Here is a 13,413-nt window from a genome sequence, read left to right as displayed (position 1 = left end):
GGACCCTGTTGCCGTGTTAACATGAATACACTTCAATAGAGTATAAACGACTCAACAGTAAAGTTTAAAAACAGATCTTCATCACAACCAAAAATCAAAGCTTTGAAAAGGCACTGAGTGGTTTCTAATAACAATCTTATCAAACCAAACAGCCTTGATCATCAAATCTGCCAATCGACGCATGCGCAGACGCGATCATTGCAAGGTTTCCTAGTCGATTACCGAGTTAATCCCTATTGCCTCTCACCGGACATCATTCGTCACAATGGCAGATAAACAAAGTGCCCAGAAAAGGTAACGCGAGTAATAACATGTCAATGAAGTTTGGCCGCTTAATTAAATTATAACAGTATCAAAGCTCAGTGTCTTCATAGCCACAGTGAAGTTGACATGTTGCTAGTTTTATCGGCTTTTCCCAGGGGTTAGCCATAGCAACATAAGCTAACACATCCACGCCTTGTTTGTCCCTTCTGTGTTCCAGTGTCAAAATAGCCGCCGGAGCCGTAGTTTGTGTGGAAAGTGAAATCAGAGGAGATGTGACCATCGGTAAGATGTCGCCCTCCTGTTACTGGACACTGCGGACTTAGCGAAAAAAACCTGCACATCCATGCGAGTCCGACTTTGTTTGAGCAACTCTCACGTCTGTCATCCTCTTGTTTCCTCAGGCCCCAGAACAGTGGTGCACCCAAAAGCTCGTATTATTGCAGAGGCAGGACCCATAGTGATCGGAGAAGGCAATTTGATTGAAGAGCAAGCTCTGATTATCAATAGGTAGGTTCCCTGTACATGACTGTCTACTTCTACTTCTAATAATAATAATACCCTTTTTTTCTGTACAAGGTTACAAAGTGCTTTAAAACAACACAGAAAAACTTAAAACAAAACACTGTTAAAATCAGTTAGAATCAGGCATTAGGGGCTTTATCATAAACATGTTTTAAACCAAATTTGAAATCAGGTAAAGTGCTAAAAAGTCTAATCTCCTTTGGCGATGCATCACATTTGCCCGGTCATCCACTGAGGATCTACTTGCAACTGTTTATTAGAAGATCTCAGACCATTGGTGTGGAGCACAAGGAGCGAGCGGCTCTGTAATGTAACTGTGGGACTAACTATGCTGAGATTTAAAAGTTATTAAAAAAGTTATTAAAATATCTTAAAACCTGGCAGGCAGTGAAGGGAGGAACGAATTGGAGAGAAATCCACTCTACAAGCTGAGGTAGAGACCCAGAGGAAACAACATCTCTCATCTTCTTTTATGAGCTGCCTCTGATTTGTGATCCTCCTCCTCACCTGCATCATAATAACCACCAACCCGTTTGCTCTGCCCCACCTGCAGTTACCCAGAAAACATCACACCAGAGTCGGAGGTGGAACCAAAGACAATGACCATCGGCATCAACAATGTATTTGAAGTCGGCTGTGGTATCCTTTCTGTTAGCCTGAGCGGTCTCATTGTATTATCCAGGGGATTTTAATGTTTAATAATCTGCTGATTCTGATTGTTAGCCACCAAACGCACAACTTTGCCTTGACCGACGACTCACAGTATCACAAGCTCTGAAGATCGGGGACAACAATGTGATAGAATCTAAAGGTGGGATGTTTGTGTTGCTTCCAGTGTGTGTTTGTGTAGCGATGTTAGAAAGTGAAACCCACTGCAGAGGAGGTTGGAGCATTTAGACGAACACCATCACCAACTGTATCAAATGTCATCTGTGTCGCCCCCCCTCCCTAGCTGACGTCGGTAGGAATGTGATCCTCACCAGTGGCTGCATCATCGGAGCTTTCTGTCAGGTCAACACGTGTGAGGTCATACCTGAGAACACGGTCATCTATGGCTCCGGGTGTATGAGACGGGTTCAGACAGAGAGACCACAGGTACGTTCACACACACACATGCCTGGCCTACATTCTGGGGCGGAGATGGATACCCTGTGCTTGTTATCAGCAATGCAACTTGATAAATAAAGAAGTCATGTGTAAATTGTGCTGTATTTGTACAGGTTTTACTTTAACATCCGCCTTATCTTTTAAACATAATACTGCATGTGAACGTTTACTTTGACCGTGTCTAATGTATTTAAGTACGATGTTAAATACTAAGGATTGAGCAGTGCGGTAATACTACGACCTAAGAGACAGATTATCCAAATATGCTTAAACATGAGTGTTAGCAGGTGCATACTGTACATACTGAAACCTTTGGTCATGCTAATATGATCAGGGTTCTGACCAGTCTGTACTATGACCTCATTAGAGAAGCTTATGTCCAAAAGGTCCTGCCTGTACATATGAAAAGTCTTTAACAGTGCCGTATTAAAAACACTGTTCGACTTAATATTACATAAAAGTACAAAGTGAAACTCAAACAACCCGGGCCTGATGTTTTTATGACCCTCTACTTAAATTAAAACTTAATCAGCTGTCTAGTGGTTTTGAGTTGGTGCAAAGTGTTCAGATGGCAAAGCATCATGAAACATGCACATTCTGATCATTAGCATGCGTTAATAAACATTTGTTTTGTTGCCTTCACAGCCCCAGACTCTTCAGCTCGACTTCCTGATGAAGATTTTGCCTAACTACCATCATCTAAAGAAAACTGTCAAAGCAGGCCACACTACCAGCTAAAAGTTGCTCTCTAGTTTTCAAGTTTTATTATAAATGGCTGATAAAGCCCTATCAGGATTAGCGCTTACTAGAAGGAAGCATGAATGTATATAATCATATATAATAAGCAGCTGGCTTCATCAGTAAGTATTTTCACTTGCCGATTAATATTTTCTACTCTGACTGCAACAGATTTAAGCATTTCATCTTTATTTTGCTGTGCTGATATGCTTTTATATAATAAATTAGATAACCTCAAATCAAAGAAGTGTGTATTATACATTTGTTTATCATCAGTTAATTTATAATATTTTAGTTACAGTAAGAGTAACCATAGATATATCCACATTTTGAAAAGTGACAATACCTTATTATATCAAATGATGATTAAGAAATACCATATCATAATCAACAACTGAATACTCAATGTTGGAAACTAAAATGCCAATTCAGTCAGAAGTGTTACCACTACAGTGTATAAATATATGTCAAGCAACCATCCATTATCCTGTAACAGTGTATTTTATTAAAACAATTTCAAAACAAACTCCATATTTTAAACCGCTATGCCAAGGTGCTGCAAATTAAAAGAATTTAAATATTATTTTAATTTCACAGAAGGTAATGTCCGAGATGTTCTTGCTGGATAAGAGACATCAGTGTGATGCACTGCACAACAACACCGCAACAATCTGCAGTTCCTGATCAAAGGAAGCCGTCAGACAACTGGTGCACACACACACACCTCTCTGCAGTACTCTAAGTAAAATAAAGAAAAGAAAGTATTTACACACTTTAACTCATTTACATTTTAACAGTAAGGTTACAGCGCCCCCTTAGGAGCATCCACTGTCCTCAACGGTCTCAATACTGTAACTTTTCCTCCAGTGTCCTTCATCACTGATCAATAAACAAACTGAAAAGGATTCCACAACACGGGGGCTTTTCACATCATGTAATACACGATCACTGATCACAGAGGGCTGCAGAGAAGGAAAAGAAGCCAGTTTGTTTGACCCTACACCCAACAAAGGTGTTGGTATTGCATTGTGGCCAGAGTCCCCATCTGTTGAATGGACCCTGCTGCTCCTCTGAGTGGAGGGACTTCACTTCTTTGCAGGAACACCTTCTGAATAATCCTCCAGAACCCCGGCCAAATGGTTGTTGTGGGTCTTGAAGTGTCTCTTCCTCTGCCCACCTTGCTTCTTTCTCTTAACTGGCATCTGCACGGAAACACAATCACCTGTGATTATGACGCTTAATGTAGTAAGTACAAACGTCAGTAATTACGAGTCCATTCAAAGTTCAGGATGTAAGACTGAAAAATTAAACAGATGTGAGAACAGAAGACACTCACTGGTTTTTTTGGTCCGGTCTCCTGCATTGAGGAGATGCCTTGTTTCTTCAGGTACTCCTCGATCTTCTCTTCGTCAATGTTATCAACTGGAACGCTCCTCCACAGTTTCTGGAATTCTGCATTTTACAGAGAGAGAAAAACACTGAAGACCAAGACGTAATAATCATTTCATGAGTTTGACCAAATAAAAATGAATACCAAAATATGGTTGGTAAATAAGTGTGATATAAATCTATAATGAATATAGAGCATTTGGGAAATAGTTTGTGTTTGTGCATCGGTCACCTTTATAAATAGACTTAAACGTGAGGCCGAATTTGCTCGTTTGAACAAACTTCCTTGTTCCATGTTTAGGTCAGACGTTTCAGAGCAATTGAAAACCTGGGTTCCCTAGTTAATCCCAACTTTGATGTTACAGTGAACCTCAGTTCCAATTCAAAATGTTACTCTGTTGGAAGAAAAAGCCACATTTTTATTTGATGACTATTTCAAGTGGTGGTTGCTGTTCATTTTGATGATAAATGAATTGTGTAGGAGGATCGATGACACATGGAATGACAACCAAGATAGAGACTGACACACCACAACTGACAAACAGACTAATCCTCACCTTCATCTACTGTAAACTGACAGTGTTTGTCGTTGTAGAAGAGGATCTTTTTCTTGTCTGGCCTCGTCACAAAGATGATCTGATCCCCCAAAGCCTGTGAAAAATCACATCAGCGCTCATTACTCAATGTTCTCACAAGATACAAGGGTGGAGTTATAACTAAGATGGGTCCAACAGCGATTTGGAACTTGATTTTTAAAAGCAGGAAAACTCGGGAGTACTGTTGACAGCAGGTGCAACTTTAGCAGCAGCAATGTGTTTCAAAACTAAAACGTAGCAGTGTGGCTGTAGCCTTTGTGTAGCCATACATTATATTTACTATAGTTACCTTAATGGCTTTGGCCGAGTTGGGCAGCCCCTCCTCTACATCGTCCAGCAGCACTCCTCCCAGGCCCAGCTGGTCGTGTTTGTCCAGCAGCCTCAGTAAGGCTTTCTTGTCCTTCAGGTTGTACTTGGGCTTGAAGCCAAACGTTCCATCCCGCACGTCAATTTTGGGATTGTTGACCAAAGCCTGACATTTGCAGGGAGACGTACAGCAGTGAATTCCCAATTCTAAGCTCGCTGGTTAAGTAGTAAACCACAAGAAATAAACTTCAAAACCCGGTTGAAAACGTATATTTAATATTTACATAAAACACCATCTCTTTTCTTTAGGTTATAAAGGTAACTAGAAGGTGTGTGTTATTGATTTGTTGTAGATCTGTGGCTTCTGTCTCTCTTACTTGGATGATATTATAGAAGTGAGAAGGAAGCCTACAGATGTCTGTGAGGGCTATCAAGTGTTATTTGAGACGGTCAGATGTAAAATAGCTTAGTGTAATGGTGTAGGACAAACATACTCCTGATGATAAATAAAAAGGTTGTATACAACTTAAGAAACACACCTCAGTCATAAGCCAATGTTTCTGCTTCATGCTGATGTCAAGAAGCTTGGTCTCATCCAGAATCTCTTCTAAGGTCAAGCAGTGTGTGTCCCCATTCTGATGCCTTGTCTGAGAGAGAAGCACAGAGAAGCACATGAATTTACAAACAGAAAATACACTCGCAGTAAAAAATTAAAATGAATCTTTAGCACTCATTCGATCTGAGCAACTCGTCATCTCACACCTCCGACAGAATCTTAGTCACATTTAATTTTGTGCCTCTCATCCAACAGTCAGGTTTTAAGATTGAACTCGATTACTCAACAGATGGCACAAAAAGGCGCACACTCAAAGGAAATCGGTCAAGTAGCGAGTGAGTTTGCAGCGAGGGATGAGTCAGACAGTGTGACGGGGCCTGGCAGCCTCTCTGCAGAGCCACAGCATGAGGAACGAGCTGTTTACAAACCAAAAGGAGGGCCGGGGAGCAAAACATTACAAAGGGGACCCAACTGACTCACTTGGTTGACACAATAGACAAGTCAAAGCTTTTCAAGAGCTTTGATGGAGATGACAACGTGATCAAAATCTGGGACTCATGCAGAGGCTATTGTGACAGCTGAAAGGAGCATGGAGAGGAGACATCCATGAAGCTGAAACGTCTACGACAGAGGTTGATAGCAGAAAAAAGGACAAATACATTCACCTCTAGATTACAACTGAGTTTGTTTTTTAACATTTTGAAATTTTCACCGGAAACTTACCTTCATGTAATTGACTATCTTGGCCAAGCAGCCAAATTTGTACCCGGAGCTTGTTTTGATGTTTATTTTGCCATTACTCGACTCTGAAAAAAGGAGGAAGAGGAAGAGCAATTAAGAAAAATATTTTAATGTTATTCAAATGGGCGGATAGGAGCTACAGGTTTGGGTGAAAAGCCCCTCCCCTTTCACATGAAGAGTGTGAACATATGGTTTTCATAGCTGAGAGGGGAAAGGGGGAGGGGCATCTTTTCTTGCCTCTGTCATTACATTGATAAGGCATCACCCTGTGCAATCTCAACAATACTGATAATTAACATTAGATCAAGCAAAGCTCATTCAGTTCAGTTAAATCTAGTTCACACATGTCAAAAGAAACTGGTGGGCTGTCGAAGTTTGATTTTAATTAAAATCCATCAGTATCACATCAATGTTATATACTAAATTTCAAACATAAAACCTGGTAACCCCTGCTCCATTTTAAATAAAGAAAGAAAGATGAGTTGTACTTTTGAATTGCTCTCGAAAGGAACAGAGCAATAAGACCGGTCTCCTTTAAAGAGCCAAATTTTCCATCACTACAATATTAGGTTTTGGTTACAAGGCTTGTTAGTGGCATCAATTAAATGTTGATTTTGGTCTTTTCAGGGAAAATACACCTGCCCTATCCAACATCCTTCTAAAAATACAGCTGGAGCAGTATGAGAGCATAATTGGATAAGAGTGATTAGAGGAACAGCCAGATGGTCCCCTTCTCTCTCTTGGGAGTAAAACAATGCTCCTCCAACCCCCAGGAGACTGAGGTCTGGAGTAAGCACTCGCCAATCCAGGCTGAAAACAGACACCGACTCATGAATGATTCACGGTGTGGGCGGGAGCTTCTGTCGCTGCGAGCTGCGCCGTTGGCCCGACGCGGAGATTGTGACGGGCCGGTTAACCAGCGGTGCAGAGGCAGGGCAAAGACGGAGAGAGCCAATGATGGAGAGGAGGAGCCTGTGCCGCTCAGCTGAGACGTGAAGAGCTGCAAGGAGTGGCGGAAGGGAGCAAAGGGAGGGAGTGCACGAGCGACGGCTGGAAGTGCATGAGAGTGCTAGAGGAGGAAAACAGGTCGAGGAGTGAACGCGGGGGGAGGACGAGAGTGGGAGACAGAGAGCGTTAGTGGAGCACAGAGAAGAGGAGAGCGCATCTGTTGACCTGCATCTTCTAAAGAACTGATCCAGACAGACAGGTGAGTCTGCATATTTTTCAGAATAGCATCCTGAGAATCGTGTGTGTGTCTGTGTGTGTGTGTGTCTGTGTGGCAACAATAATCCACGGTGTGAATTGAAGCTGCAGGCTGTTCTCGGTCTTAACGTGCAGCTATGACTGAGGGTTTTTGGTGAATAATGAGGTTAAGTCATACATCTTTAATGCAGCAAATCTATTTCAGCAGCCAATTCCTTCTACATTTGAATAATCTAATAGTGCAATTACCATCTCAGGCAGTGATGTCTGTTATATAACAACTAAGTTCAGACCTTTATATCCAAATTTTAACATTCAGGGCAAAAATAAGCAGCTACGCAATGGATTAGATAATCACAGATCTGAAGTATGCACTCATGCCGCTTGTACTCATGTGCCTCATTTCCGTCTGTGTTTGTGGAAAATGCATGAGTCGATACAAACTGCAGCTCTCAAGACAAATCACAGATGGTACTGACAGCACTGAGGCGCCAAGCAGGGGGCATTAGGAGCGTGTAAGTGTGTTTGTGTGTTTAGTGAGCCTGTGAAACCAGAGGACAACATCTAGTCCCACAGCCCCTTTTAAAGCTTGGCTGGGGTGCGGCTTATTAAGAATCTTATCTGGCACTGTGTAGGAATTGTGTCGGCATTTAGGAAAAGGTGAAATACGCTAATTTTCAGCCTGGACAGAGGCCGAACCAACTTCACACAGCACGTATGCAGTGTGCTGTTGGGAAACAGAACCAAACTAAACCTGGGCTTGACATTTCAGAAAACGTTCTTGATAAAAAAATAAAACAAAACATTTGACTGACATGGGGACGCGCAGAGCAATATTTGTAAGTAATGTTTTAAAACGAAAAGTAACCTTAACCGCATGTCAAGCAGAGTAAAAAAAAAAGAAGCATCCTTGGATGGCACTAAGTAGAACTCACACCTCCGCCAGGGCCAAATAGTCCCGTTAAGTTCATTCAGGCACCAAATTGCACACACCCCTACTTTAGATATTATCAAAATATACCAGAATCTTTCCAATCAAAATTCATGAATTAATCTGCGACAATGTAATGTTAAATGAGTGATACAAATGTCTGTATCTGCCACCAAAATGTAATAGGTACTTCTCTGACCAATACCATAAATACTATAAAGATGTCCCAAATCTATTCAACATACAAAAGTCCAGTTTAAGGTGTAAGGGGAGAAAAAGACACAGATAAAATGACAGGATGCTGTAAAAAGAAGCATGACCCTCTTTTCTCTGCCTCTTTTAGTGGTTGACTCAAGTAATCTGGGTCAGCTGCCTTGCTCTCAGTAGATAAATAATAAAAAAAATGTCTGTGTGAGACTTTAAAACATGCGTGTGTGTGTGTGTGTGTGTGTGTGGGCAGAGAGACGGGTGCACTGCTCCCTGAGGATTTAAAATGGTAGGCTCTGGCTAAAATGTGAAAGTCTTGCAGAAGAAAGACAAATGGCCTGACAACAAGCATCGTTCTCCTCGTTGCTTTATTTCAGTTCCTCTACTAGACGCCACATCTCACTGTGCACTCATCCTATCAATGGCCTCAGTCAGGTTTCGCTCTTTAACATTAACTGCAATCTCTCCAATAACACGTGAAAGTCCTTCCTGTTCTGACAGACGTAGCCTCAGGTATATTCTGTTAATAGGTCGATACTGCAATTCCTTTTAACAACATGACTCGATGACTGCTACTGATGTAGTACTCAAATAATTACATTACAGCAAAGTACCCGACAGAAACCCTTCAGAGCAAATGGCTTCCCCATTGAGTCAGTGCCCTCCAGTGAGGATGTGTCTTTTACAAACCGCCCATGAGCAGTGCACATGGTCCATAGAGACATTAATACGTTCACCAAGGAGGTTACGTTTATGTCTGCATTTATTTGTTGGTAGTAGAGGGCGTCTTTCAACATTTTCCTCAGTTTCTTGAAGAATAGTTCATGGATCTTGATGAAAACAATTTGGAGACTGATATTTATTTTGCAATTAAGTGCATGTCCAAATAAAAATCTGAATGTAGTCAGTTTAAATGTGATTTAATAAAGGGACTCCTGGGCCTTGGTGGAGATACTCTGCTGTGGGATATTTTACCGTTTCTAATATTAATTGTTGTAAGAGGTACACTGTCTAGTTTGTCAGGTTTAAGACATTGCATCACATTCAGACAAGAAAGACAATCTTCAATATAATGGCCTAAAGGGGAATTCATTTATACTTCTTTCACCATGGAAACAAGTATTTCACAGCCAATACTCTTGAATTTGCCGTCACCACCTTGAAGTGAAATGCAGAACCACACTCAATACTAATATTAGTCTCTGTTTTTGTTGCTTTTAAGGAGAAATCATGGCCAACCTAACTGCCACTATAAACCCAAGTAATCTCTCGTGGCATGAAGAGGCCATCTCTCTCTCCCATGTCTCCTTGCAAGTCCAGGAAGTGTACCCCTTCCATGACGGCTGGAACGTGGCGTGCTTCGTCATCCTCCTGCTCTTCATCCTCACTGTCCTGTCTCTGGCGGCCTTGGCCGTGCTCTACGAGCTACTTGACTGTGGGTGCTGCGCCAAAGAGAAGACACATCACCAGCTACAGGAGGAGGGGCCGGGGAGCTGCAGCAGGCTCATGACCAGCATTTGCAAGGAGCCCGAATCACACACTGAGGTGGTCTAAAGGCGGCCATGACAACATAAAGGAACTGAAGGAACTGATGCTGATGCACAGAGAAATGAACTTCTACAACAATGTAATAGTGGTTCAGCTGCTCACATTGAAAAGGGAGCCCAGATACCGTTAAAAATGAAGGGGGCAGTGTTTCATTGATTTGGAGTGAGTCTTAATAGTCTTTTTTATTTTGTCTATGAGGAAACGCTCACACAGATACATTCACTACCACTTAACATAGAGTGCAGACCCCGAAAGCCATATTTTACACCAGAAAATTATCAGGAGAAAGAGAGGGCAGCGGTATAGAAATTTAAAATGAACTAGTTTTTACTTTGTTTTCTTTTTTAATTGGAACAAATATCATACATTTAAAAAAGAAATCAAGTTTTCTTGTTCAGCGACACCTGCCCTGTGAGTACTGCATATAATTATTACCTGTTTGATCCAGAGAACCATCTACGAGAGCTTGTAAAATGTTGTACAGAATGTTGTACAAGAATTTGCATATTCTTGTTTCCCAAGCAGCAAAGACATAATCTTCAAATTGGATATCATCTTTGCATTGGATAAAGCCTGTGTTTTGCCGCTCTTAAGTAAATTGTGTAACTGTGCCGTAAACATGTTAAGTATACAACATTATTTGATGACTAATGACACTTGGTTGCTGCACAGTGATGTTCTTTATCATGTCATATCAAGGACGATGTATAATTTCATATGCCTTACCACTAAATGCCTAATAAATTGTCACTTAATAATGTACCAGTATTATGTTTCTTCTGCTGAAAGAAGCAGCTTTTTCAGTAATTATACTGAGAGTGGGAATATGATGAATACAAACTCTATTCTTTGCATGTTTGTCATATTATATTAGATTCAGACAGTATTTTGTTTTCGTGAACTACTGCTCCTTGTAAAATAATGGTTTTAAAACAAATACCCTGTATTTAGATGCAAGCATTTCTAGTTTGGAGGAGAGGAAGCAACTGAAATTAAGAGAATGATATGACACAAGGCAGAATCTGTGGATAAGAGGGGCTCATGCAATTGCACTCATTACTGTGTTGCTTTGCCTCAGCCATTGTCATAATGTGACGGTGTTCTTTTCCGTACAAAGCACTGTACTAGATGTTGCACAGACACTTCACGACAGCGGGACCAATCAAACACGTGATAATCCGTTTTGAAAGCTGCCTGCCTCACTTACCAGCGCCGTGTTTGGACGATCCCTCCTTGTCTGCTTTGGACTTCTTCTTCTTGTGAGAGTCTGATGTTGTCTGTCTCTTCTCTACAGCTGGAGTGGACAGAGCTCTTTTTTTGAACAGCTCCCTCTCCCTCAGTAGCGCTGGATCCATCCTGGCTGCTAGGGCACAAAAGAAATAATTAAAAACCACAGTTTAATAAAATATTCAGCAAAATATGAGTCAACAAAGCTACTTTTGGAGAATCAGTCATTTTATAATTTCACCAAGGAGGGTGAGTTTTTTAGTTGCTGTTGCTTGTCAGTCGGTGAGCAGAATTACCTAACAACCATTGAACCTGTTTCCATGACATTTTGGAGCAGATCTGGATAAATTGGTGGAGATTAAGGACTTTATTCCCCTCGCTTTCTTTGAGTTGGCAAAAGGCAGATTCACCTCTGAGGTGTGCATCTACACGCACTCTTCTTCCTAACCTTTCAAATGCAACCGAGCTATTAAAGGCCGACGTTTCGCATGTACCAAATATTATTCATCACGCGTCCAGCAGAGTGAACGGTTTCATATCACATACTGGACACAGGGGGGATCCCACTGTCAACACAGCTGTGTGAAAAGGGGTTCAGGGCTCCTCAGTGAAAACAAGCAGAGAAATATGAGACCATGACGCCCTCAGATTTACCTCCTGTGTGTTTTAGATTCCCTGTCTCCTCCGTGTCCACCCAGCAGACATCTCAGCCTCAGTATTCCCACTGAGACCAGTCTGTACTGGTACTATTGGATTTCCTCATACATAATATCAGAAATAATGACAATAAGAGAGTGGGATTTGACATGAGGCTCCTCAAAAGGAAACAATCAATGAACCCAGGCCTCTTGGAGAACCAGTATAATAACATTTGATAAGGAGCATGGAGAACACCAGTAGCTGATAAGAGCAGCCAGACTGTGTGGACATTAAATCATTGTGCACTAATAGAAACTGAACACAGATGAGACCCCCCCCCACACACACACACACACACACACAAAACAGCTAACTGAGATAACATTAGCATGGTTCATTTACGAGCCTGGCGTTGTATCTTTATCGAGATGCATTGAACTGCATTGAACAGCGATGGCTGCCGCTGCCTCACTTTACCAAACGCTTTACTTGTTTGGATCCTCGGACACCAACGAGGTGTAATGAGAAGCTGCGACACAGTCTATCACTGGCTAGTTAGCGTTAGCATATTAGCTTTGCGGGTCATGAGCGAACATTACCTCACACTTTGTTCCGGTTCTCAGAGAAAGTGACGGAGTCGTCCCGGAGGACAAACTAATACCAGAGGTGATGCACCAGAAGGTCGCACGCCTCCTTCCAGACAGAAACCAGGTTATCTTCCTGCAGAGATCATGGAAGTTGACGTTAGCTAAATAACTTCAGACACAAAACATCACATTTTCTCCCACAGGCTGAACTTCCGGTTCTTGTTCGATTTCTCGGGATTCGACTGTTGATGCTTGTAATACGTCATCGCGTACGACAATCATTCCCAGTAGATCACAGGAAAGAAAGTTTTTTTGCAGACGCTGATCATTAAGGCCCGAGCACTGACAGGCACTGACAGACAGTGAAGCCCTATTGAAATTGTAATTATTTTTATTAAAAGGCCCGAGCACTGACAGTGGGAGGTTCTATTGAAATTGTAATTATTATTATTATTATTATTATTATATCATGTTTGTAGGTAGTTGGGGAGGTCCTGAACATATCAGTCTCTCTCTGAGCTTATTGAGCAAAGTTTTTTACAGTACTTTGAAGTATCCTGAAATGATCTATTCCACAGTGAAAATGTTGGACTTTACTTTGAAAAATTGTAAACAGTGAAAATGTTGAACTTTACTTTGAAAAATCTCCAAATATATTTATTATTATTATTATTATGCAATTGAATTGACTTTTTGAGGGCTTTAACATGCTTTAATTCTTACCAAAATTTGCAGAAAGCTAGACAGTGGTATCACAGGGAAACACTGCTATTTTCATAGTGTTGATGATTCTACAGTTGGACCTCAACATTCTTCCTTAAGAAATGTGCACTTTACAACTAAATGAACAGC

At 41.3% G+C, this 13,413-nt stretch overlaps 3 protein-coding genes across 5 annotated transcripts; 2 read left to right on the top strand and 1 right to left on the bottom strand.

Moving 5' to 3' along the window:
* Positions 1-152: 152 nt before the first annotated feature.
* On the top strand, positions 153-3,111 carry LOC133953825 (dynactin subunit 6-like). The gene is made up of 7 exons (XM_062387943.1): positions 153-294; positions 482-546; positions 666-771; positions 1,340-1,425; positions 1,550-1,597; positions 1,739-1,881; positions 2,539-3,111. The coding sequence occupies exons 1-7, from the start codon at positions 266-268 to the stop codon at positions 2,629-2,631; spliced, it is 570 nt and encodes a 189-aa protein (XP_062243927.1). The 5' UTR covers positions 153-265; the 3' UTR covers positions 2,632-3,111.
* Positions 3,112-3,113: 2 nt separating this feature from the next.
* On the bottom strand, positions 3,114-12,788 carry gtf2e2 (general transcription factor IIE, polypeptide 2, beta). 3 transcript variants are annotated; one of them, XM_062387942.1, is made up of 8 exons: positions 12,574-12,788; positions 11,316-11,471; positions 6,202-6,284; positions 5,462-5,569; positions 4,906-5,088; positions 4,578-4,671; positions 3,968-4,083; positions 3,114-3,833 (listed from the first exon to the last, which is right to left on the bottom strand). In XM_062387942.1, exons 2-8 carry the CDS (start codon positions 11,461-11,463, stop codon positions 3,717-3,719), a joined length of 849 nt encoding a protein of 282 aa, XP_062243926.1. In that variant the 5' UTR covers positions 11,464-11,471; positions 12,574-12,788; the 3' UTR covers positions 3,114-3,716. The 3 variants fall into 3 exon arrangements, 2 of the variants coding, with proteins under 2 accessions (XP_062243926.1, XP_062243925.1); XM_062387941.1 differs by having other exon boundaries at positions 11,316-11,468; XR_009920726.1 differs by lacking the exon at positions 3,114-3,833 and adding an exon at positions 4,253-4,415 and having other exon boundaries at positions 11,316-11,468.
* Positions 7,190-10,640, top strand: smim18 (small integral membrane protein 18). The gene is made up of 2 exons (XM_062387944.1): positions 7,190-7,426; positions 9,783-10,640. The coding sequence occupies exon 2, from the start codon at positions 9,791-9,793 to the stop codon at positions 10,112-10,114; it is 324 nt and encodes a 107-aa protein (XP_062243928.1). The 5' UTR covers positions 7,190-7,426; positions 9,783-9,790; the 3' UTR covers positions 10,115-10,640.
* Positions 12,789-13,413: the final 625 nt, after the last annotated feature.

Source organism: Platichthys flesus, chromosome 5 (genome assembly GCF_949316205.1).
Source record: "Platichthys flesus chromosome 5, fPlaFle2.1, whole genome shotgun sequence".
Classification (NCBI taxonomy): Eukaryota; Metazoa; Chordata; class Actinopteri; order Pleuronectiformes; family Pleuronectidae; genus Platichthys; species Platichthys flesus.
This window is presented reverse-complemented; position numbering and strand designations above follow the sequence as displayed.

Excerpts from the sequence above, each read along its gene's own strand:
- gtf2e2 (XM_062387942.1), bottom strand. The coding sequence starts at position 11,463 with ATGGATCCAGCGCTACTGAGGGAGAGGGAGCTGTTCAAAAAAAGAGCT. Across the intron at positions 5,570-6,201 it reads AGATAGTCAATTACATGAAG|ACAAGGCATCAGAATGGGGA; the intron begins GTAAGTTTCCGG and ends CTTCTCTCTCAG. Across the intron at positions 4,084-4,577 it reads TCAGTTTACAGTAGATGAAG|AATTCCAGAAACTGTGGAGG; the intron begins GTGAGGATTAGT and ends TGTAAAATGCAG.
- LOC133953825 (XM_062387943.1), top strand. The coding sequence starts at position 266 with ATGGCAGATAAACAAAGTGCCCAGAAAAG. Across the intron at positions 772-1,339 it reads CAAGCTCTGATTATCAATAG|TTACCCAGAAAACATCACAC; the intron begins GTAGGTTCCCTG and ends CCCCACCTGCAG. Across the intron at positions 1,882-2,538 it reads TTCAGACAGAGAGACCACAG|CCCCAGACTCTTCAGCTCGA; the intron begins GTACGTTCACAC and ends TTGCCTTCACAG.
- smim18 (XM_062387944.1), top strand. The coding sequence starts at position 9,791 with ATGGCCAACCTAACTGCCACTATAAACCCAAGTAATCTCTCGTGGCAT.